This window comes from Capsicum annuum, chromosome 4, assembly GCF_002878395.1.
Source record: "Capsicum annuum cultivar UCD-10X-F1 chromosome 4, UCD10Xv1.1, whole genome shotgun sequence".
In the NCBI taxonomy this organism is placed as follows: domain Eukaryota; kingdom Viridiplantae; phylum Streptophyta; class Magnoliopsida; order Solanales; family Solanaceae; genus Capsicum; species Capsicum annuum.
In genome coordinates, this window is record NC_061114.1 from 211,432,886 (window position 1) to 211,456,128 (window position 23,243).

Here is a 23,243-nt window from a genome sequence, read left to right on the forward strand (position 1 = left end):
ACCAGCAAAAAGAAAAACCTTGAGAAGCTTCGTGTACAAATAAAAATAGGACAAGTGTATAGAGATTTTGTTTTATCTTTTAACTTCTTGCATAAGATACATATATATATATATATATATATATATATATATATATATATATATATACACATTAGATCACACAGAATAAGATCAATCAAAAAATTTCCTCAATATTTTCCCTTCATTCTTTCATTTGATAATCATGAAATTACTCAATGTTCAGAATAATCAATTTGGTGGTATCTCATAATTTTTTTTTCCAATTATGTCTTACATAATATTATTTAGTCTTATTTTATTTTTTATCCTATATTACTTTCAATCCTAATATATTTTTATTTTTATGTTTTTTGTTCAATCTCTCCTCTGCGTTGTTGCGTTATTCTTTTTTTCCAATTATGCCTTACATAATATTATTTAGTCCTATTTTATCTTTTATACTATATTACTTTCAACCCTAATCTATTTTTGTTTTTACGTTTTTTGTTCAATCTCTCCTCTGCGTTGTTCCGTTATTCTTATCTGGGTTCTTTTTCGTACTTCCGCCTTCTCTTCTTCTACACTCGTTCTCTCAGGTATATTGTTTTAAACTTACTATTTATTAATTTCTTGTGTTCTTTCAATAGATCATTAAAAGTATTTTTACATCACATCTATAACGTTTTTCTCTTATTTATAATAAATTATAACATGAAATATCGTTTGCACACAAATATTTATCATCGTCGTTACATCAAGAGGCCTAGAAAAATTTGGTCCCCCTTTTCCATGCATTATTTTACAACTATAATGTTAATTTAGGTAGGATTTGCCATATGCATGTATTCAATTTAATTTTTACAACTAGATAAAGGCACTGATTGTGAAAACTGAGAAGACGACTCTTAATTTAATTTCACAAAATATGATTTGTGACAAATTTGTAGGAAGAAAGTTATTTTATTAATATTTATTGATAAATTTAAAATTTATAATAATTAGAGATATTTTAGTAAACTTAGCGATTATAATACTGTATCATACCATCAAACTAAACCAAACAATTGTTATTAAACAAGAGTGAACAATACAATCTATCTAAATATTGTATTGTATTATACTATACAATACCATATCATATCATACCATATTATGAAACAGGACAAACCACCATCCAAACACAAAGTGTAAATCTAGAGTTGCTTGTCATTTCAACCTAGTTTCAATGATGCATTTCTCGGAGCTATATATGCTGTAGACAAAAGTTACTGAATTCAAATGAGTCCATTGGTTACAGTAGATTCAATGAGACCAAAAGGATGCCCAAAGAAAAGCCAAAGGAATTTTACTTGGAGGACCAAGTCAAGTCTTTACTTTTAATATCTCACTGAGATCAATAAACCCAAGAATGACTTCATCAGTTACTAAATAGCTCTAACAGTTCAAACTCATTTTCAGATATCATCAATACAATCTTCGATGTAGCAAAATTTCATACAGAAAGTAGGAAAAATCCATTATGATAGCTAGCTAGCAAGGGCTACTGAAGAAAATGGTCTTTATTAGTATTTCCTTTTGACAGAAAAGAGCTCAATACAAAATTTTCTGGGGACAAAAAATAAACATGTAGTGGAGAATAGTTTCTTTCAGCTACGAAGAATGACACCTAATTAACAAAAAATCCTGTCTACAAAATTTTCTTGAGTGACAGTCTCCCGTAGCAGCATGTTAGCACAAAATACACGCCGCTCTTGTCGTCAATTCTGTATATCTATGGACTGCAACTCCTATGTTAAAAGGTTATAGTTACTGTTTCACTTCTTGATTTTGTGTCATCTTCCACTGTATCTTCTACTTTACTGGGAAGAGATGAAAATAGAGCATTGCAGGAAGAAATGTCGATCCCAGCAACCTCCATGGCATTGCAGACCCATTCAGGAACATCACCTTGGGGGAACTGCAGCACAAATTTAAGAAGTCACCATAATTTGCCATAACAAATACTTGTACCAGCAATTTAATTAAGACGTGTGATGCATAAAAGACCAGTAAGCAAACAGGCAAGGGCAGTACAATTTTCAAGTGATTAACGCCTTGAAGACGTGGTCAACAAGTAATATTATAATAAGATGCAATACTCAGTGAAATCATTGTCTGAGTGGAATTATTCATTACCATTTTCTGCAGAAACTGGCAAACAAATCTGCAAAATTAAACAAATATGTCAAATGATCAGGTAAAAGAAGCAAAAGATAAGAGAGCGGAAAATTACGGGGGAAATCTATTTCAGAGTTAGAATTGAACATACTCTGGAAACCGTCCTTCAACAATGGATGAGTGCAAGTCTCTACTAAGCTGCATAATTTGTGTACCTCAAAGTCATGGCTGAGCTAATAAATAAATGAAAATATCTCCAGAAACAGCAGTGTTTGGTACCTTCATCATATAGTATAAGTTGTGATATGAGAGAAGTTGAGATCCCATGGCATCTTTAGTAACAAGGCAATGAATGTAAGCCCTCGTATACGCTTTACAGACCATACAGTCACATGTGGGGTCAATAGGCCGCATATCATCTTCCATTGCCTTGTGTTTAAGTCTTAGAACTCCCTGCATCATGCCACAATAAGAGAGAAAGCATTATTCCACTTCATAATGAATGGTGGTATTTCATCATAAATTGTTTGCATTTGGTTGTCAGTGCTCAAAGTTTATCAAACATTGCAGGGAAAATTCAAGAACAGATTTCAGGAAAATATAAATAAACCATCAATAGAAAGATAAAATCAGACGATAAATTAGAGGAAACCCAGTTTTTTTCTCAGAAAATCATAAAGTTTACAATTCATTGAACTATTGGCTAGTAAAGAACTCGCACATACAAAAGTTGAAGGTTGCAGAAATGAGGATGTTGCGGTGGATGTGCGGACTTACTAGGAGTAACAGGATTAGGAATGAGACTATTCGGGAGAAGGTGGGAGTGGCGGACAAAATGTGGGAAGTGAGGTTGAGATGGTTTGGGCATGTGATGAGGAGGGACACTGATGCCCCAGTTCGTAGGTTGAGAGATCGGCCTTGAAGGATTTCAGGCGAGGTAGGGGGAGGCCGAAGAAATATTAGAGAGAGGTGATTAGATGTGACATGGAGCAGTTACAGTTTACTGAGGACATGACCCTAGATAGGAAGGTTTAGAGGACGCATATTAGGATAAAGGGCTAGTGCGTGTGGATAAGTTTTAGGCAGTAGTTAGGAGTGCTGTAGTGTAGCTTCGCTAGTAGGTGCATAGGGTAGAGCTCCTGGTGCCTTTGGTTTGTTAGTGTATAATATTGCTTTGTAAGTATTGTTCATCAGTGTTTTTCCCTTGTTTCATGATTTATGATTACTTTGATTACTGTCTTTTTGTCTTGAGCCGGGGGTCTATCGGAACCAGCCTCTCTACTTTTTTTAGGGTAGTGGTATGGACTGCATACATTTTACCCTCCCCAGACCCCACTACGTAGGAATATACTAGGTTTTTTGTTGTTGTATCAGTCTCCATGAACACTTACAAAGACGGCATGGGCTAGAATACTTTATCACATGGAAGGAGGGGGAAATCAGAGTAGCATATGTGCACCAATTCAACTCAAATGGAGTTTCTACTAAAGGGAAATTTTGAGCAGCTCACCATGATATAAACTATTAGATTATATACCCGCTACATACTTATCGCCCCCTCTCTCTCTCTCTCTAAGTATTTACAGATCAGACAAGATTTCCATATAGATTCTTCTCTAAGTATGTGGATACAAATCTGTTCTTCCCTTGATTCTTCTCTCTTGATTTTCTCTGTAATTCGAGGGTCATTAATAGCTTATTTCTCGAACGTAGGATGATCTCTTTATGAATATCCCATGATTTTGTGGGATATTTGGAGATCCGATCTTTTTACGAATACCCATGAATTTATGAGATATTCAAGATATTTCTTCAAGGGAGTAAGCCACCCGTTTTATAAGCATAATTTAGGGTTGATGTTAGAGTAGCTTCCAAAAACTCTAACAGAATTTGGAGTTCAGAAACTCTAACAAAATTTGGATTCTTCTTGTAGAGTTCTACAAGATTTCGATGTCTACAAAGTTTGTTTACAACAGAATTTAATTCATGGAAAATAAACTCAACCATAAACAAAATATGCAGAAACAAGAATTTTTACTGATAAATGATATGGGTACAAATCTGATGCACCCTTGATTTCTCTCTTGATTTCTCTATAGTTCGAGGGCCGTTAATAGCGTATTTTTCGAACATAGGATGATCTCTTTATGAATATCCCGTAATTTTGTGAGATATTAGATATCTTGGAAATGCCTTTTAAGAGAATATCGGACCACTTTATGTAGGCATAATTCAGGGTTTACGATAGATTAGCGGCATAATTCAGGATTTAAGGTAGAGTAGCCTCCAAACTAGGTTCAGGATAAAGTAGCCCCAAGAACTCTAACAGAATTTGGATTTTTCTTGTAGAGTCACACAAATTTTAGATGTTTACAACTGCCACCTACTTCAAGGCTTGACGAAGTGTACACTTGATGACGAGTCTTGAAGCACACATAAAGCTTCCATCTTTATGTAGCAGCTACAGATTTATAAGAGAAGAGATGAAGTGCAGATTTGGTCCCATTAGGCGTGCCAATTTGTTTGTAACATAATTTAATTTATGAAAACTAAACTCAACTAGAAACAAAATATGCAGCAACAAGAATTTTTATTGATAAAAGATATAGGTACAAATCTGTTGCTTCCTTAATTCCTCTCTCTTGATTTCTCCATAATTCGAGGATCGTTAGTAGCGTATTTCTTGAACATAGGATGATCTCTTTATGAATATTTCATGATATTGTGGGATATTGGAGATCTTGGAGATGACTTTTTAAGGGAATATCTGTCACTTTATATAGGCATAATTCAAGATTTATGGTAGAGTAGCCTCCAAGCTAGGTTTAGAGTAAAGTAGCCCCAAGAACTCTAACAGAATTTGGATTCTTCTTGTAGAGTCCCACAAATTTTAGATGTCTACAAATGCCCCCTACTTTTAAGGCTTGTCGAAGCATAGACTTGATAACGAGTCTTGAAGTACACATAAAGCTTTCATTTTTATGCAGCGACTACAGATTTGCAGATCTAATTTATGAGAGAAGAGATCAAGGGAAAATTTGGTCCTACTGAGCATACCAACTTGTTTGCAACATAATTTAATTCATGGAAAATAAACTCAATCATAAACAAAATATACAGAAACAAGAATTTTTATTGATAAACGATATGGATACAAATCTGTTGCTCACTTGATTCCTCTCTCTTGATATCTCCATAATTCGAGGGATGTTAGTAGCATATTTCTCGGATATACAATGATATCTTTATGAATATCCTATGATTTTGTGGGATATTGGAGATCTTAGAGATTGTGGATCTTAGAGATTGTTGATCTCTTTATGAATATCCCATGAATTTGTGGGATATTGAAGATTGTTGATCTTTTTATGAATATCCATGAATTTATGGGATATTGGAGAGTGTTGATCTCTTTATGAAGATCCTATGAATTTATGAGATATTCATAAGGAAACCAAATATCTCGAATATCTCTAGATAATTCCATAAACTTATGGAATATCACAAAAGGATTAAAATCCTCTCTTCTTGATAATCAAATACATCAAGAAAATCCATAAATTCATGAGATATTCATAAAGTAATCAAATAGCTCTAGATAATTCCTTAAAGTCATGGAATATCACAAAAGGATCCAAATCCTCTCTTCTTGATAATCAAATACATCAAGATCCATAAATTCTCCTTTCATGGAGAGATCAAATTCAAAAATTCCTACGTTCAGGAAATACGCCAATAACGGCCCTCGAATTAGAAAATCAATATAAAATTCAAATATTCCTACATTCGAGAAATACGCTACTGACAACCCTCGAATTACGGAGAAAATTAAGAGAGAAGAATCAAGGGAGGAACAGATTTGTACCCACTTCGTTTATCAATACAATTATTGTTTCTTCATATATTTATTTGTGGTTGAAGTTTATTTTCCATGAATTAAATTATGTTGCAAATAAATTCTGACACTCCGAGTGGGACCAAATCTGCCCTTCATCTTTTCTCTCATAAATCAAATATGCAAATTTGTAGCCGCAGAATCGTAAAGATGGAAGCGGTACTTCAAGACTCGTCTTTGAGTTTCATCAAGTCTTCACTCCGACAAGCCTGGAAGTGCATTTGTAAACATTGAAATTTTGTGGACACAGGAAGAGTTCAGTTTTGTTGAATTCTTGGGGGCTACTTTACCCTAAATCTAGCTTGGTGGCTACTCTACCTAAACCCTAAATCACACTTATATAAAGGAGGCAAATATTCCTTTAAAGATTCAATCTCCAATATCCCACAAATTCATGGGATATTCATAAAGAGATCATCAATCTCCAATATCTCACAAATTCATGTGATATTCATAAAGAGATCAACAATCTCCAATATATCACAAATTCATGGGATATTTATAAAGAGATCAACAATCACGAAAAGGGTATTCCTTTTCTTGTATCTCCTTTAAAGTTAACTTCTGATTTGGACGTGCTCGAGAAGTCGTCTTCACATTTTGCTTCTTGCTCACCTTCGTGATGACCTTCACAGGAGACACGTCAACATTCATTGATTCCTTATTATCACTTTTGGGGATAAACTTGCCCCATCTTTTGGGTTCTAGCTTATCCTTTCCTCTACGAGTGATAGGGATAGGCGTTACTCCCTTTCCAGCAGAAGACATGCTCAACTCAATGTCGTGAGCACGAGTAGCCAACTTTTCAAAGGATTTAGGCTTAATGCCTTGCAACATGCAGAGAAGCTCCCAGTGTATTCCTTAGATGCGCATCTCTATTGCAGAGTTTTCACTAAGCCTGTCTTTGCAGTTTAGGCTCGCATTTCTCTATCGATTGATGATAATGAATGGTTCATCCTTACTTTGTCGAGTATTTGTAAGCTCTACCATGCTCACTGTGCGCCTTGTCCTATAAAAGCGATTTAGGAACTCATGCTCCAATTGTTCCCAACTATCGATGGAGTTAGGCTCAAGGTCTGTATACCAATCAAAGGCGTTTCCCTTTAGGGAACGAACAAATTATTTCGTAAGTTCCAGTATTATTACATGTCTCAACAAAGTGTGCGCCATGTTGTTTTGGGTTCCCTTTGCCCTCAAATTATTGAAATTTGGGGGGTTGATAGCCGACAGGCATTTTGAGGCTATCAATTCTTGCAGTGTAAAGCTTGGCATATGTCAGGGAACACTTGGTGAAAACATCATACTTATCTTTAAGGGTCCCTTTAATAAACAGTTTCAACGGATTAATCGGGATCATTCCCTCAGAAGAAACTTGTACCTCCTTAGCTGGTGGCGTTTGTTTTCCTGGATGTTCTGTCTCATGACCTTCCGGAGCTTTCCCAAGTGCATGGCTAGACTCTCCGTTTATTAAGCCATCTATTCTGTCCGCCAACTTACCAATTTGAGCATCTTGACTCTGCACATATTTAGTGAGACCTTCAATCACCTTCATCAGGTTTACAAGCTGCTCCTCCACAAATGAGGCATCAGTCACTATTTCTTGCATAATTATTGAAGATGTTAGAGAGTAGCACGGATTATCGTGTAAGTTGATTTTCAAAGTGCTCATCTTGCACGGTGTAAATGAAGATGACGCGTTGGTTGAACAACCATCATTCTTTGCGCCAGAGTATTTAGAACCAGAGTGCTCAAATATGGATGGTACTAAGTCCTCAGCCTTTCATACATTTGGAGAACTTGCTCCTATCAAGGAGACAAAAAGCTATGTAAAGTAAAAGAAAAAAGGGTCGACGATTGCTACAAAGACCTAATGGATCTGATGCGAAATAAAAAAATACAATGATGAGAGCTAGAGTCTTCTCAAGTGACTTTGCCGCATCGCTTCCTCCTTCTGAAGGAGTTGCACCGGATCTCACTCCTTTTGGGGTTGAAGATCCAAAAATTGGAGCTGGCGCGGACGACAATTGATGTTTGTTGCCCTAGCTTGTTCGCCTTGCTTCTCATGACAGCTCCAAAGCTTCCAAAAGTAACACCAAGGATGCTTTGTACTTCAAAAGAGAATTTTGAATCAGCAACCTTGGAAGCAAATGATTGAGAATTGAAAATCTACCCATAGAAGTTCCTTCATCTTCTGAAAAGCTTATCGAACCTCTTAGCCAAGAGGCGTATGAACGTGATACAAAAGTCACATTTACAAATAATATGATCTTTTGCTTAGTGAAACCCTACACAATCGCCCTTTGTATATGGTAGGTCAAATTCTAGGAAAGAATATAAATAGAATTTTGATAGATGAGGAATTCGGAGTTAACATCCTGCCGATCCGCACAATGAAGGAACATGGCATCCGAACTTGCCAAAAGCCGCTTGATGATCCAGGGGCTTCAACCAAGGGGTCAAAGGGCCATGGGATCTATCAAGTTGGCGATTCATATGGACAATTTTCGATCAAATGAGTTGATGCATGTGATCGATACTAAGACTTCATACAATGTATTACTTGGTAGGCCTTGGGCACACGGGAACAAAATTATCTTGTCCTCTTACTATCAATGCTTGAAATACCTCCAAGGTGGAGCAAAAAGAAAGATAGTTGTTGATGATAAGCCATTCACTAAAGCTGAGTCACACTTTGCCGATGCGAAATTCTACTTAAAGAATTATGTTGTGAATGAAAAAAGGGTTGAAGATGTCACCAAGACCAAGTGTGATGATCTTGCATCTGAGAAGGTCGTGGTGACAGTCGAATAAGTCGCCACCAAGAAATCTCTCTCCACTTCGAATAAAGAAAGCGTCACATCTACGAAAAAGAAGGCAACACTTGTTCTTCGCTACGTACCAAAGGTAAAGAAAGAAAAGGATCATCCATCCAATCCCAGAGATAATGTGCTAAGCGGGCTAACTCTACCTATCAAGTGGATTGACGCAATGAAACCATCCTCAAGGATACTGAGAGAATGTGTAGCTCAAAATCCGCCACAAGAGATAATACTCCCTACGAAGCTGGCCTTTTTTACAATTGGTTTCAAAAGAATGCCATTGTGTGTGATCTCCAGAACCAATTAAGTGATGAATATATGGAGGTAGTGGGCTGAGAAAATTACCTCAGGTACTAGAGCCGTTCCAAAACGAGCAGTACGAGTAGGATAGACACAATCATACATGTCAGCACCTAAAGCACTGCACACCACAATGTCTAGTGGGTAACCCACCCCCTGGAGTACAGCAGCCGAGATATCAGAGGCCAAAAGTCATCAGATACAAAACTGGAGAATTTGAAAATAGAGACATCAAATTAAATCAACCAAGGAACATCCTAAGAGTGACATATACCATTACATATCGTGGTTTATGCTCAGGTAGTGCAGCAGTACACTGAGCCACGACACGCCAAAAGGAGTCCTTATCTTCACCGCCTGCAAGACCACCAATAGCATAGCTGTCACACAAGTAAACCCGGTCATTTCAGGCAGTTGATTGCTGAACCTCAATTCTTCTAGTTTGGTTTGCCTGGTAAGCTGCTTTTGAGTTTTTTAAGTTAAAAGAGGAAAAAGAATATGTATATATTTTTCGAATGTGTATATATACACTTTAAGGGTTCCACACACAAGGTGGTAAACATTTATGATAAAGTGTAGATATACAGAACTACGAACATACCCAGGCAAATTACGTTCCACTAAACCTTTGACACATATATCCCTGATAGAAACAAACAAAAACAACAAAGTTCATCAAATGGATATAATTATGTAAACATTACAGCAATATCAGAAGCAACAAGGATGTCACAATGTAAGTCACCTTAATACGGGATCTAAACCACCTTGCACTATGCCAAATAGATTCTGCTCATGTGGTTTTTTGTGAGCTGCCCATGACAAACAAAAGCATGAAAAACACAAAAATGAGAATGTGGTAGAAGCACATCAGCAATTTTAGCTAAGAAACTGTAAAGAGAAATTCTCAGGCAGACTTTGAGAAATAGTTAATTTCAAAGAAAAACTTCCAACAATCCAAGCTTCACTTAGAACCTTACTCAACTATCTATCAATAAAGTATTTACAGGACTTGACCCTTGTTAAGTACTGCTAGATGATAGCATAACACGACAAATGGGGCTTAATATCATAGAACTATTTTACATTCAATAATAATTTCATCTAACTCTACCACCTAACTTATCACATCTACCATAAAAATTAGGCAATTTTCGTCCATTCATAGTGTACCAAATAAACCAAAAGCTAACAGCTGAATTGTTTTCAAATTCCTCTCTTTCCTGGGCCTCATCCTCAAAATAACTCCCACCCTGCCAGCCAAAACATCAGAATACGAAGTAGAAATCCTACATTATAGCTGGTCATAACCCAAATTATATAGAGATTATCTTTTGTCCACTGAATGTGATAAATGATAAAGTTCAGAAAGATAAATAACCATGCTGAAACGTACAGCCTGCTCAATGATATTACCTGCTATGCACCTATCTATCCAACGAAGAGTTCGATACATAGCTTCTTCAATTCTAGGACCTGTGATAGTAGTTTTCACAACATCATCGAGAGCCATAATAATATCTGCACCAATTCTGTTCTGCGATGGGTTGGACAAGTCAGCAAGTTAAACAAAATCAGTTGCAAAGGGCATTTCAAGAAACATAAACTGATAAATAACAGGCCGATAAAAAGATATGATTCAACTAATCAGCAGTATTACTGGAAGTAGATGATATAGAAGTAAAAGCTCGGATACAGCTTTTGTCAGCTCAGCAGAAGTTATGCAGCTTGAGTACACAGTAGTAAATGCAGTACAACAAGTGGAAACAGTATTACATAATATAACTTGACCAATTACAAAGGATAAACCCAAGTGTACTCCGTAAGCAAAGCCTATTAGACCCAAAATGAATAAGCAGGGAATACAGGACTAAAAATAATTGGCATTCATGCCAGGGCAGTCACCAAAAGAATGTCATTTTCTATAACTACAAATGGTAATCCAGTCAGATCAAGTCACAATGTTCCATACAGGGGTTAGAATATGGCTTGAAAGATATTTGGAGAAGTAAAGCGCTCCTGAAAGTGGCTTGGATTGTTCGCATGCCAGCTAAGAGGCTTGTCTTACTCAACGAAAAACACATATAAGGGGCTTTAGCTTGAGCAACAAGTGCTACTGGTGTAACAAATCATGTGAGGCATCACATCCATTTTTCTGTTGCAGTTCCAGCTGGCAGATACATAACTTGTTTTTGAATCTTCTTGATGTGCAGTGGGTTAAGCCAAAGATAGTGAAAGAGATGTTGGAAAGCCGGCAAAGGCATAGGCTGAAGAAGTGTTTGAACTTTTTGGAGCACAGCTCTGCATTCATTCTATAGAGCACGTGGATGGAACAGAAATGTAAATTCTTTTAAAGGAAAATATGATTCTTTTCATAGAGTAAATTTGTGTCTAGCACATTCGGACTTAGTGGTGTAAAGGAATCAGTGAATCACTGTGAATTATACGGATATTGTCATGACTTATTGACTCCTTATTTTGCTGCCATGTGATGACCAGGAGGTCACGGGTTCAAGCCTTAGAAACAGCCTCTGGCAGAAATGCAAGATAAGGCTGCGTACAATACACCCTTGTGCTGGGTCATAGCGGGAGCTTTAGTGCACCGGGCTACCCTTTTTTATTGACTCCTTATTTTGTTGAAAAGGAGCAGCAATCAGCGGATCTTTTATATTGCACTTTCTTAGTGATATTAATGAATAAAATCTTCAACTTATCATCCTTCTACGATATTCTACTTCTAGAGAGAGCATGACCAATTTTGGCAAGATTTTCATAATGATTTGACATATAATGTTTCCAAAGATTGCACCAGATTATAGGTCTCAATGCTTGAAGATACAGCTGAGAAACTTTGAGATGCAACATAAAGTTAAACATCTAATGATCAAAATTTTAGTTAAACATCTGTAAACGAGGGTATTCCTGGCCCTGAGCCAGACTTTGGAGAATAGAAGCACACATGTCTTGACATAATTTTGTAATGACTAACCTACCATGTGCATGAAGATTGAATCAGTTTGGAATTATTATACATTCTGCTTGCTTGGAGTATGACTTCGAGATACAAACATACTATAGTATAAGATCTATAAATAACAGAACATCTACATCCCCTGAATGTACCTACTTGTATCTGTATTGACTCTTCAGGTGTAAGGAGCATTGGCTTTCCATCCACCGGTGACTGCAAAAAGGAAGTGACAAATTAAACCTCATGAAACATAAGAGATAAGGATATGAAACAAAAATGGGAAAGCAGTAAGAGAATACCTGAAATGTGACACCCTTCTCAGTGATATCAGCCAAATGCAACAAGGAGACCTACAACCAGAAAGGTTTTAAGCTCAATTGAAATCTACTGCTCTTCAAAACAACCAATTATTTCATTGTCAAACAATACATCATATAGAAGCATTTCATGTGTGTTCATATGACACTAAATAACTGGATTTACAAATTTGAGACATGCATGAAATCCACAAGCATAATGTTGAAACAGTAGGGGCAAGGTGTATAACCTTCTGGATGAACATGTGTGTAGTACAACGTAAATAGATATGGTTATTGTTTTTCAAAAAACAAATTCTAAGTGAACATTGAGGAAGCAGGTGTAGTAGACTACCATTTGAAAGCCTCCGGAGTCAGTAAGTAGTGCCCTCGGCCAATTCATGAACTTATGAAGACCCCCTACCTCATCAATGAGCTCCGAGGTAGGACGTAGTGCCAAATGATATGTGTTTCCGAGGATTATTTGGCAACCAATATCCTCAAGCTGGTGGGTGGTCAAACCCTTTATAGTACCTGTGAATATAAAAAGTCCAAATAGGTGACAACGAGAAAAAATGGATATCACCAACAAATCCAATAATAGCTTCTATTTTTACAAGCAACCTATATAGTGCAGAATATAATATACAGAGTTTTAAGCCATGGTCAGAATTAACTGATACTTCTGAATGAAGCAAGAAAACAAAATATGATAATAACAGCAATAGAAGATACGAGACAGAAATTTATGAGGTTCGACCAAAATGCCTACATCCATAGGTAAGGAGGAGAAATTTCATCATATTTTCAAAAGTAAAGTAAAAGAATGGTACAATTTAACTTAAAACTAAGTGTAGGAAAATATTTTATGTCATATGAAATTCATCCCCAAGTGCCAACTAGATCCAACTCTAAACACTGGAAAATGCTATTTTGGAAAACATATTTCAGAAAATAAGTCATTTGTCAAAAAATATTCTCATTATACCAAACACATCGGTCTTGTTTCCATCAAAATTATTGATTGATTACGTCTGCAGCGTACATAGAGGAAGTCATAATCTACCTCACTTATTTATGTCTGCATGTGGCAATCCCAAGTATGCATCATCCAATGCCCAGTTATAGTTTTGGCTAGATGCAATTACTATATATGAGACAACATCACTATTTTTTTCAACCAAATCAGACCTAAATCTTATACTTTTGACCTACTTATAACAAGTGCTATCAATAGACTGCTGGCTCTAATTGTTAAGATTTGTCAAATATCTAAAGAACTTGAATATAAACTCGATACAATATAAGAAATTATAAGGGAGAGAGAGAGAGAGAGAGCTTCTTGTCAATCAACTCCTAACATACTCTTACCTTGAGTGCCAACAGGCATGAAAAGAGGTGTCTGGCACTCATAATGAGGGAGTATAAGCTGAGCTGCACGAGCACGATTAAATCTTCCAAGGATCTGGCATCAGAAATATTTAGGCACAGTTCCTTAGTGGGATAACAAACAAGCAAAAGTTTTGTAAAAGAAAGAAAACTTGGGGAGACTAGTTACATCGCTATGCTATATCATCTGCAATTAAAAAGGAACAGCTGATGTCATCTGTAAATTGCCATCAAGATTTCCCTAAATTAATTGGAAATGGTTTTAAAAAATGGCCTTTCAGAACAAAGCTGAGTCACTCAAACCAGATTTCTTGTCCTCCTTCACCGAGCTTATTACTGTGTCAAAAGTATGAACAGATTTTCAATCCTAGGTCGATGGAACACATCGTTTTTATGAGTATCATCAATCCAAATTATCAAACAAAAAAATTATTATCAACAATAGAAGCTGTAATAATGTTCTTGTGTTGATCCCTATTGCCTAGCAACATCAGCTTACTTCAATGGACTGCTGTAGCTTTTCTACCGTGTATACATTCCCATAATGATGGTGTTTTTCCAAGATCCAACTTTGTTATTCAGCATCTTGAACTAACCAAATCTTAGAAGGCGGTTCAAAGTTCAATTCTTTATTGAAGATGAATACATCCGGGGAAACTACTATGACAACAACTGTGTCTACGCCTCAATGCCAAACTACATTGAGGTCAACAATATAAATCCTCAACATCCTTTCTCTCCTCTTGGACCCTTTTCAACTCAATACGCATTAGTTTGCTATTTTAAGGCAAATTACAATTTATCAAGATTCAGTAATCGAGTTTCACTAGTGCAATACAATACAGTTTCACATTCTAAATGATGTTAGCATCTTCTATTTGTATGAAACACCCAAAATCTCTGAAGTAAATTAAAAATGTTCAAAGAAGCTCACCTCGAAACGAAGTGCCATTTAACTCCTCTACCTTCCACCACTGTTAGTAACTCATAACTGAAACCGAGGAAAAAAAAAAAACAATCTGAGCTCAGAAAAGTAAAATTTCAACTCTACCACCCAAATTATAATTTCAGAACATAACATGTCAACAAAACAAAAGTGCATTGTAGCTCATAAGGACTAACAAACGAACCAGTCCTACAAAAAACCTTACATATTTTACTAGAATATTATTGATTCTATAAGTTTATGGCTGCCATTGCCAGGTTTTGGGGAAAGGCCGGACCATAAAGTTCTATATATACACAGTTTTAGAGTATGTTAAAAAGAATAATGCATGCATTAGTCTTGTATATTACTAGTAACTAGTTTGTATATTTTTTAACCTATGCATAACTTATATCTTTCATTAGTTATACACTCTATTGAGTATTGAGAGTGTATTACTAATAACTCAAAATACGTATATTAGTAATGCAAATGATTTAATGCATACATTAACACAATTAAAGACACAATTATTCCTCAAAATTTTCCGCATCCCATCCAACATATACATGGAGGATACTTTCGTAAAAAAAATCACATATTTAATGTTATTTTTAATATATCAAAAAAATATAAGTACAACTAATGCAAACATGGCTACAGAGTCGGATGCAGGATTTTTAGTGAGGGAGTTCAGTAGTACATATATGGACTAGTCAAAAGGGTCCGCTTCTACTATTGATTAATAAAAAAAAAATTTACCATGTAAAAAAATTGTATGACCTACACCATATTTTGTATTACGATTAGTAGTATTATACACTTTATCAAACAACCCCTTAGTATATACAAGTTACAAATAATGGATGAAGGGTGAATATTTAGAGAAGCTTACATTAAACGGTGACTATAGCAGCGGCGGCAAGGAGAATAACAATACGGGGGATGCCCTAAATTTAGTTATTATGAGGCACGTGGAAGGCGCGGCCAAACTCAATTTTACTTTATATAGCACAATTTTTAAATTTGACTGAGCAAAGTCGACCCCAACGAAGTTTCTGCACGTTTCCTATTTGTCAATTTCTATTTCTATGGAAAAAAAACATGTGAGTCCATGCTGAAAACTTATTTAATTTGAAAAATATTACTCTTCCTTTGTTTGTATTTGTCACAGTTTCCTTATTGAGAATTAAGCAATATAAATTTCGCAAAACGGCTCGATGTCCTCGTACTATATTCGTTTTGTAATGTGAATGCTCCTTTACATATTTATGATCTGGACCTTTGAACCCATTAAAACTCAACATTTTAAATACTATTTCGGTGTGTGTAACATACTCGCTCCACGTCAGTTGCCACATCATTTTTAAGTATTACATTAAATTTCATGTCATTTTTAAAATGCCACATAAGAAATTAAATATTAAAAAAAATTAAAATTAAAAAAAAAAAAAAAAGTAAAAGTGCATGAATTTCTCTTCAAATTAGGTTTATTGAATTCGGCTACTTGAAAAATTTATGTACATTTGATGATTTACTTGGTACAATAATATGGGGGTAGTGGTGCGAGTGGAGGACAAGGGTGGGAATGGTTGGTTGATGTTTGTGGTGATCGTGTTGAGTGGGGGATGGGGGACGGTGGAGGGGGTGGCTAGATGTGGTGGTGGTGGTGCATCGTAGAGTGTGGGGGCAGGGATGGCTGGATGTGTTGTACTAGGTGGGGGTGGGGGTGGGGGACGTGGAGAGGGGGAGGGGTAGATGAAGAAGAGAGAGTTTTGGGAATATTGTTTTAAATTTGGTGTTCCTTTTTTATAATTAATTTACCTACTATGATCTTCTTCTTTTTTAAATTGTTTTAATATAAAATTGATCAAAAAATGTCCCTCACGCGCATCCATGCGCATGTAATAATGCATTTCGTCCAACTCAGTTGATTTTGTGCCACATAAGCTTGATCAACGGTCAAGGGGTTTAAATGTTGAGTTTTAATGGGTTCAAGGGTCCATATGACAAACATGTAAGTAGGAGTATCCACATTACAAAACGGATATAGTACAAGGGTCCACCGAGTCATTTTGCCTATATAAATTTCTATCAAGATTTTAAGATGTATTTTTTCACCACATTGATATAAAAAAAACTTGGGCAAATTCGTATAGTTTTTCTCTAGTCAAATTTTGATTTTACAATATAAATTAGTCTAATCTTATTTAACTTTGAAAATAAGTCAATCTAACTCTCAATAACGAATCATAGCAACTATTTTAAAACGGACGGAGTACTATTATCAAATATTATAACTTTTTAAAAATAGTTTCTATTTTCATTAATTTATTTGAGGAATTTTTTTATATTGTTTAACTAGTATTTTTGAATGTCAAAGATATGAGAATTGACATTATTTTGGAGAGACTTGATAAATTTTTTGCTAATGACCTTTGGATCCATTTTTTTCCTAAGGCATCTGTCCTTCACTTACCTAAAACCCATTCTGACCATTACCCCTTCTCTTGACCTTTGTTAGACCCACCCAACCCATTCCCCAAGCCCTTTAGGGTAGAATCCATGTGGTGCAACCATGCTGATTTTCCTAACCTAGTGTCCCACTTTTTCCTTGAAGGCTCTAGTCTTACTAGAGCTACTACTAACTTTGAAGAGGTTGCTAAAGATTGAAATAAAATTATCTTTGGTAATATTTTTCAGAAGAAAAAACATCCCTTAGCTGGGCTGGCTGGTATTCAGAATTCCCCCACCTATTCCACAAGTTCCTTTCTGCATGACCTTGAAATGGAACTTACCTGAGAATGTAGCTCTATTTTCAAGAATGAGCAGGACTTCTGAATGCTTAAATTCAGAATAAACTAGCTTATGGAACGGGATATGAATACTAGATTCTTCCACTCCCCCACTCTCAATAGAAGGAGGAGGAACGAAATCAACTCCTTTTAGGAGCATGGTATTTAGATCCATGATCAAGCTGATATCAAGGACACCATCCTGTCCTTTTATACTTCTCTTTTCACTATTGATCAGTTTAGTGCCAATCTTATATGTCCGCTTAATCCTTCTAACTCGGGCTCTATGCTATCCTCTTTTCACTCTCTTTTTTATTCTATCCCTAGCCTTGCTGAGATTAGAGCAGTTGTCTTCTCCTTTAAACCTTTCAAGGCCCCTGGACCCGATGGAATGCATCCCTTCGGTGCTTGTTTGAATGGTGGTTTGTCATGATTTCATAATGTATGGTATAGTATGGTATGATACTGTATTGTACAGTATAATACAATACAATGTTTGGATGGACTGTATCGTTCACTGTTGTTTAGTAACAGTTTTATTGTTTAATTTGATGGTATGGTATTGTATCGTAGCTAGTAAGTTTACTAAAATGCCCTTAATTACTATAAATATTAAATTTATCGTCACAAATTATGTCATGTAAATATATAAAGTTGTTAAAATTCATGTAAACTCTAACAAAAACAATAAAAGAGTAGATTAAACTAAATGTAATCGGATTCATTTTTTATAGTAACAAATTTTATTTTCTTTTGGTATTCTGAGACGTGACCATTAACTACAAATACAAAATTTGAATGCAAATTTTGTGTATGCTACGGGTGTGTTCGGTATGAAATCCCCCCAAAAAATTAGAAAATAGATTATTTCTTAGTTATTTTCTTGTATTCGTTATACAAATAATTTTTTTTTCTAAAAACATTTGTATATATTTAACACAAAACAATGAGAACGAATAGAATAAAGGAGTAGGATAAGAAAAATTATATTTTAAAAAATATATATATTTTAATAGTGGGGGTAATAGAGTGGAGGAGGGGGGTGAGGTTGGGGTGCGAGGTAAGTAAGAAAAAAAATTTGAATCTTTTTTTTTAAATACATTAAAAAATTATGGGGGGGTGGTGTGGGGGATGAAAAGGAGGGGGGGGGGGGAAGAATTTTTTTTTGAAACTTTTTTTAAAAAAAAATTAAAAATAAAAAAATTGGTACTGGTAGGTGGGTTTACGGGGGGGAGGGATAGGGGTGGATGAGGTTGGGTTAAGAAAAAGTTTTGAATTTTTTTTAAAATAATTTTTTAAAAAAATAGGTTGGGGGTAGTGGGGTCGGGGTAGGGTGTCGGATAAGAATAAATTTTAAAAATTTCTACAAAAAAAAATTAAAATAATTTTTTTGGGGTAGAGGTGGAGGCTGGGAGAGGGTTGAGGGATGGTGGGGTGGGAAGTTGAGGTAGGAGGTGGAGTCAAATAATATAGGGTCAAGGGTAAAATAATATTATATAATATTAAGTAAGGGCATAATTGTAAAATAAATTAAGAAAATCATGAGATACCACCAAATTGGTGGTTACATAAAATGAGGATTTTCATGATTTTCAAATCATGAAATTAAATCATACCATACCATATATTTTTAGAAATAACCAAAACAAACATGGTTCTCCTAATAACCATAGCATGAAAAACCATCATCCAAACAATGTGTCATGTACCAAAAGTTTTAGGACACCTTTGCTCTCATGCTCCTTGACTTCTGTACATATACTTTCTCTAATGGTATTATGGGTACAAAAGTTAATTCTACATACCTCTGCCTCATTCCTAAATGTAAGAATGTCACAACTCTCAAAAACTTTAGACCCAATGGACTTTCAATACTCAGTACAAGATCATTACCGAAATCATTGCAAATAGGATTAAACATATCATTCAGTCCTTAATTGGTCACACTCAAGCCAATTTCCTGTCTAAGAGAAGAGCTTCTGATAATGCCATTATTGTGCAAGAATATATTGATCACTTCAGAAGAATGAAAGGAAAGAGTCCAAACATACTTCTGAAGATTGATCTTGAGAAAGCCTTTGATAGGATAGAATGGTCCTTCATTAGACAAGCCCTGATTTATTTCAACTTCCACCTGGGATTTTCAAACTTATCATGTCCTGCATCTCCTCCTCCTCTATTTTCATCCTTGTAAATAAAGGTTGCACTTCTAGTTTCAAGCCTTCTAGGGAATAAGACAAGGGGATCCCCTATTTCCTTTCAGCTTCATTCTTTGTATAGAACTCTTGTCTAGAAAGATTAGTCATGAAGTAGACACTCTCCAGTGGAATCCCATCCAGATTAATCATAGAAGGGCAAAAATCTCCCACCTTTTCTTTGTGGACGACCTTACCCTTTTTTCTAAAGCTGACATTCTTAACTGCACTACCATTGTTAGAACTCTAACTAGCTTTATCACTCATTCTGGCCAAAAAGTTAATCGCATTAAATCTAAGGTACTTTTCTCTTCTAATTGTCACTCCTCCACTAAGGATCGTCTCTTCTCTATTCTGGGCATTAAGACCAGTGATTTTTTTGGAAAGTACTTGGGTGTAAGACCCCGTAAAAATCCTAAGTCAAATTCAGCTCCTTAAGGCTTGATAAGGAAAATCCAACACTTAAAACACTTAGTTTCATTTTATACCTTCGAACTCTGGGGATTTATTAGACGACCTTTTCAACCTCCGTTTTTAGATTTTCAAGTTGCGTCGCGATGGGGAAAGGTCGTAGTATACCCCGGGTGAGTTTAGGAATTTTTGGAGTAGCGTAAGGGCACTTTTGGGTGCCCAAAATAGTAGCTACGGGCGATAAGGCCCGCGTCGCCTGGCAACTCCACTGGTTGCCCAATTTTCAGCATTTCAGGGTCAACTTCAAACAATCATAACTTCTTGAATATTTTCAAATGTGAGAGCTGCTATATATAGATGAAAAGCTCTTTGAGTCCTCTTTCCAATGCAATTGGTTTCATCCAATTTAAAATCGGAGCAAAGAGTTATGATCAATTTACTTCAACCTATCAGCCTAAAAATAACATAGGACAGTTGTGTCTTTCTCTCTTTCTCCAGGGACATTTTGGTCATCTTCACCCCTATATATATGCATAAACTCAGAATTATGACATTTTTCAGCAAAATATACTCCATATCATGAATTTCTCTCAAGAACAAGAGAGAGGGTTTCAATAGGGGATCCAAATTCAAGACTCAAATTCAAGAATCTCTTCGTCAATCTTCCTAAAATCAAGAACTAAGGTATGCATAATGTTCATCCATGGATTCCTTTCATCCATGGAGCTCAAGAATCAAGTTTTTTAAATCATGTATTGTGAATACTTTATTGTGGTATGATTATGTTTATGTTGATGGTTGTTGTATGGTTTCAAGTTGGGATTTTTAGGTATTTTCATGAAACTATGTTATCCTATAAGTTAAAATCTATGAATCACGATGTTCATGTTGTTGGAGGTTAATGATCATGTTGTTGATGTTGGATGATTCCCAAGATGGGATCTTTGTGTATTTGTATGAAATTATGAGAGTATATGAGTTGGAAACATGTGAAATTGGTAATGTAAGATTTGTGAAAATTGATGATTTCCACCTATGCCTTAAATTATGCATGTAAGGTGTTTGATTAAATGTTTAAGAGAAGCTAGAAACATGTATTATGAATCAATATGGCCTAAGGGATGAATTCATGTCATTAACCTTATACTTGAATGGTTTCCATGCTATGGTTGTACAATGAATATGTTGTAGGAATGCCATGATTTTAGAGTATGAAATTATGATCTTGATTATGTGAATTCCTACCATGTACAAGATTATGTTAACCATGTACCTCATGAAATCCCCCAAGTTATGATATTATGGATTATTGATATTGGTCATGTATTCAAGAAAGTCATGTTTTGTCAGTTTCCTTCTATCGAGTCCCGAAAGTACTTGTACCCACAAAATATAGCTGGTTGCCTAGAGCCATGTTATATTTTCACGATACTCTCAGTCAAGCCATGTTCAGTAGACTTCAGTCAGTCTCATGACTCAGGAAAACTCATGTAAAGGCAGTATCAATTTAGTTTTACTCAGTACTCAGTAATCTACGTAATCTCAGTAATATTCCGTTAGTCTACAGAATTCAGTAAATCTCAATATCAGTACAGTTTAGTTTAGTATTCAGTTCCGACATCAGTAAACTCAGTCAACTAACAGAACTCAGTAGCATTAAGTCAGTTAACAAAATTCAGCAGTGTTTCGCTGGTCATCGGAACTCAGTAAACTCAGTAACCCAAATCAGTTCTGTTAAATAGAACGATCAGTAATAATTCAGTTAATCCTAGTATGAACTAGGAAATTAGTTTAGTATAATCAATTCAGTATCATTCAGTTGGGAGTAGGATTCAGCACCGAGCGAACCCAGGGATGGGAACTCACTTGCCAGTAGAGGGTGTGATTCTTAGAAGCAGTCCTTGCGTTCCAGAACTATGTAGCCAGCATAGGTTGAGACATCAATACCTGTCAGTTGAGGGTAGATGGGGTGGCTTAACCTGTCAGATAAGGGTTCCTACCATTCTTATTAGAGTACCTGCCAGATGAGGGTCACTTACAGCTTGTCCTTACCCGTGGTACGGTATTGACACCCTTCCAATCAAGGCAAATATTGGACCCCACTAGTTCAGATTTAGGGTATGCCGATTAGATGATTACCTCCCACAGTCTCAATTACAGAATCAGGACCATCAGATACAGTCATTCAGTCTCAGTAATAAAACTCAGATAGTTCTACAGAATATCAGGATTGTCATATGCAGTACGAAACTCAGATAGTTTCATCAAATTCAGAACTATCAAATACAGTCACCCATGTTATCAGTATTCAGTATCAGGGTTATCAGATATAGTCATTCATGTTATCAACTATATCAGCTATCAGAATTCATTTGTCTATCATCTCAATTATTAGTAAACTCACGTTATCAGTACTCAAACTTAGTACTCACAATATCAGTATTCAGATTTAGGACTTTCAGATACAATCAATTAGATCAGTTCTTCATAATCAGAACTGTCAAAAATAGTCAATTATTTATCAGTAATATAATAACAGTCCTTCAGTATTCAGTGGCTCAGTATCATCAGACTCAGTTATCAATACTACAGTATCAGTTCCTCAGATATCAGTAAATTCATGTTATCAGTAGACCTTAGAAATCAGAACTCGGTATTCAGTGCTATCACGATTTCAGTTACAGGTTCACGTATTCATGTATGTACTCTCACGTTCATGTTAGTCAGTCGGTTAGTATTGTTCTTGCATATGAACCCTTGCATATCATCCTACCTTACTTGCATACTCAGTACATTCAGTCGTACAGACGCATTCGCGCTATGGTGTTTTATATGCCATAGGTTCAGACGCACGGGATCCAAAGCTCTCTTAGCAGTTCAGATTAAGCCAGCAACAGTAGACAGCAGTGAGTCCTCATTATTTGAGGACATGACTATGTTATATTTATTTCAGTATTTTAGTTCAGTTTTTAGTAGATGGAGTTAGTTGGGAACATGTCCCTTCAACTCCTTATTCAGACAGTTTAAAGGCTTTCAGGCTAAAGTATGTTCAGACTTCAGTATTATCAGTTTTGGTATTGTTATACCATA

The 23,243-nt window shown here is 35.8% G+C and overlaps 1 protein-coding gene across 2 annotated transcripts; it reads right to left on the reverse strand.

Annotated features, from left to right (window-relative positions):
• Positions 1 to 1,544: 1,544 nt before the first annotated feature.
• Positions 1,545 to 15,817, reverse strand: LOC107867442 (queuine tRNA-ribosyltransferase catalytic subunit 1). 2 transcript variants are annotated; one of them, XM_016713678.2, is made up of 15 exons: positions 15,648 to 15,817; positions 14,762 to 14,818; positions 13,810 to 13,903; positions 12,794 to 12,972; positions 12,442 to 12,492; positions 12,299 to 12,355; positions 10,588 to 10,708; positions 9,917 to 9,983; positions 9,773 to 9,814; positions 9,446 to 9,551; positions 9,217 to 9,327; positions 2,437 to 2,610; positions 2,309 to 2,355; positions 2,176 to 2,203; positions 1,545 to 1,957 (listed from the first exon to the last, which is right to left on the reverse strand). In XM_016713678.2, exons 2-15 carry the CDS (start codon positions 14,777 to 14,779, stop codon positions 1,793 to 1,795), a joined length of 1,260 nt encoding a protein of 419 aa, XP_016569164.1. In that variant the 5' UTR covers positions 14,780 to 14,818; positions 15,648 to 15,817; the 3' UTR covers positions 1,545 to 1,792. The 2 variants fall into 2 exon arrangements, with proteins under 2 accessions (XP_016569164.1, XP_047266924.1); XM_047410968.1 differs by lacking the exon at positions 15,648 to 15,817 and adding an exon at positions 15,515 to 15,587.
• Between the last annotated feature and the right edge of the window lie 7,426 nt (positions 15,818 to 23,243).

Excerpts from the sequence above, each read along its gene's own strand:
- LOC107867442 (XM_016713678.2), bottom strand. Across the intron at positions 2,204-2,308 it reads GTTGAAGGACGGTTTCCAGA|ATTTGTTTGCCAGTTTCTGC; the intron begins GTATGTTCAATT and ends TTAATTTTGCAG. Across the intron at positions 1,958-2,175 it reads GCCAGTTTCTGCAGAAAATG|TTCCCCCAAGGTGATGTTCC; the intron begins GTAATGAATAAT and ends TTTGTGCTGCAG.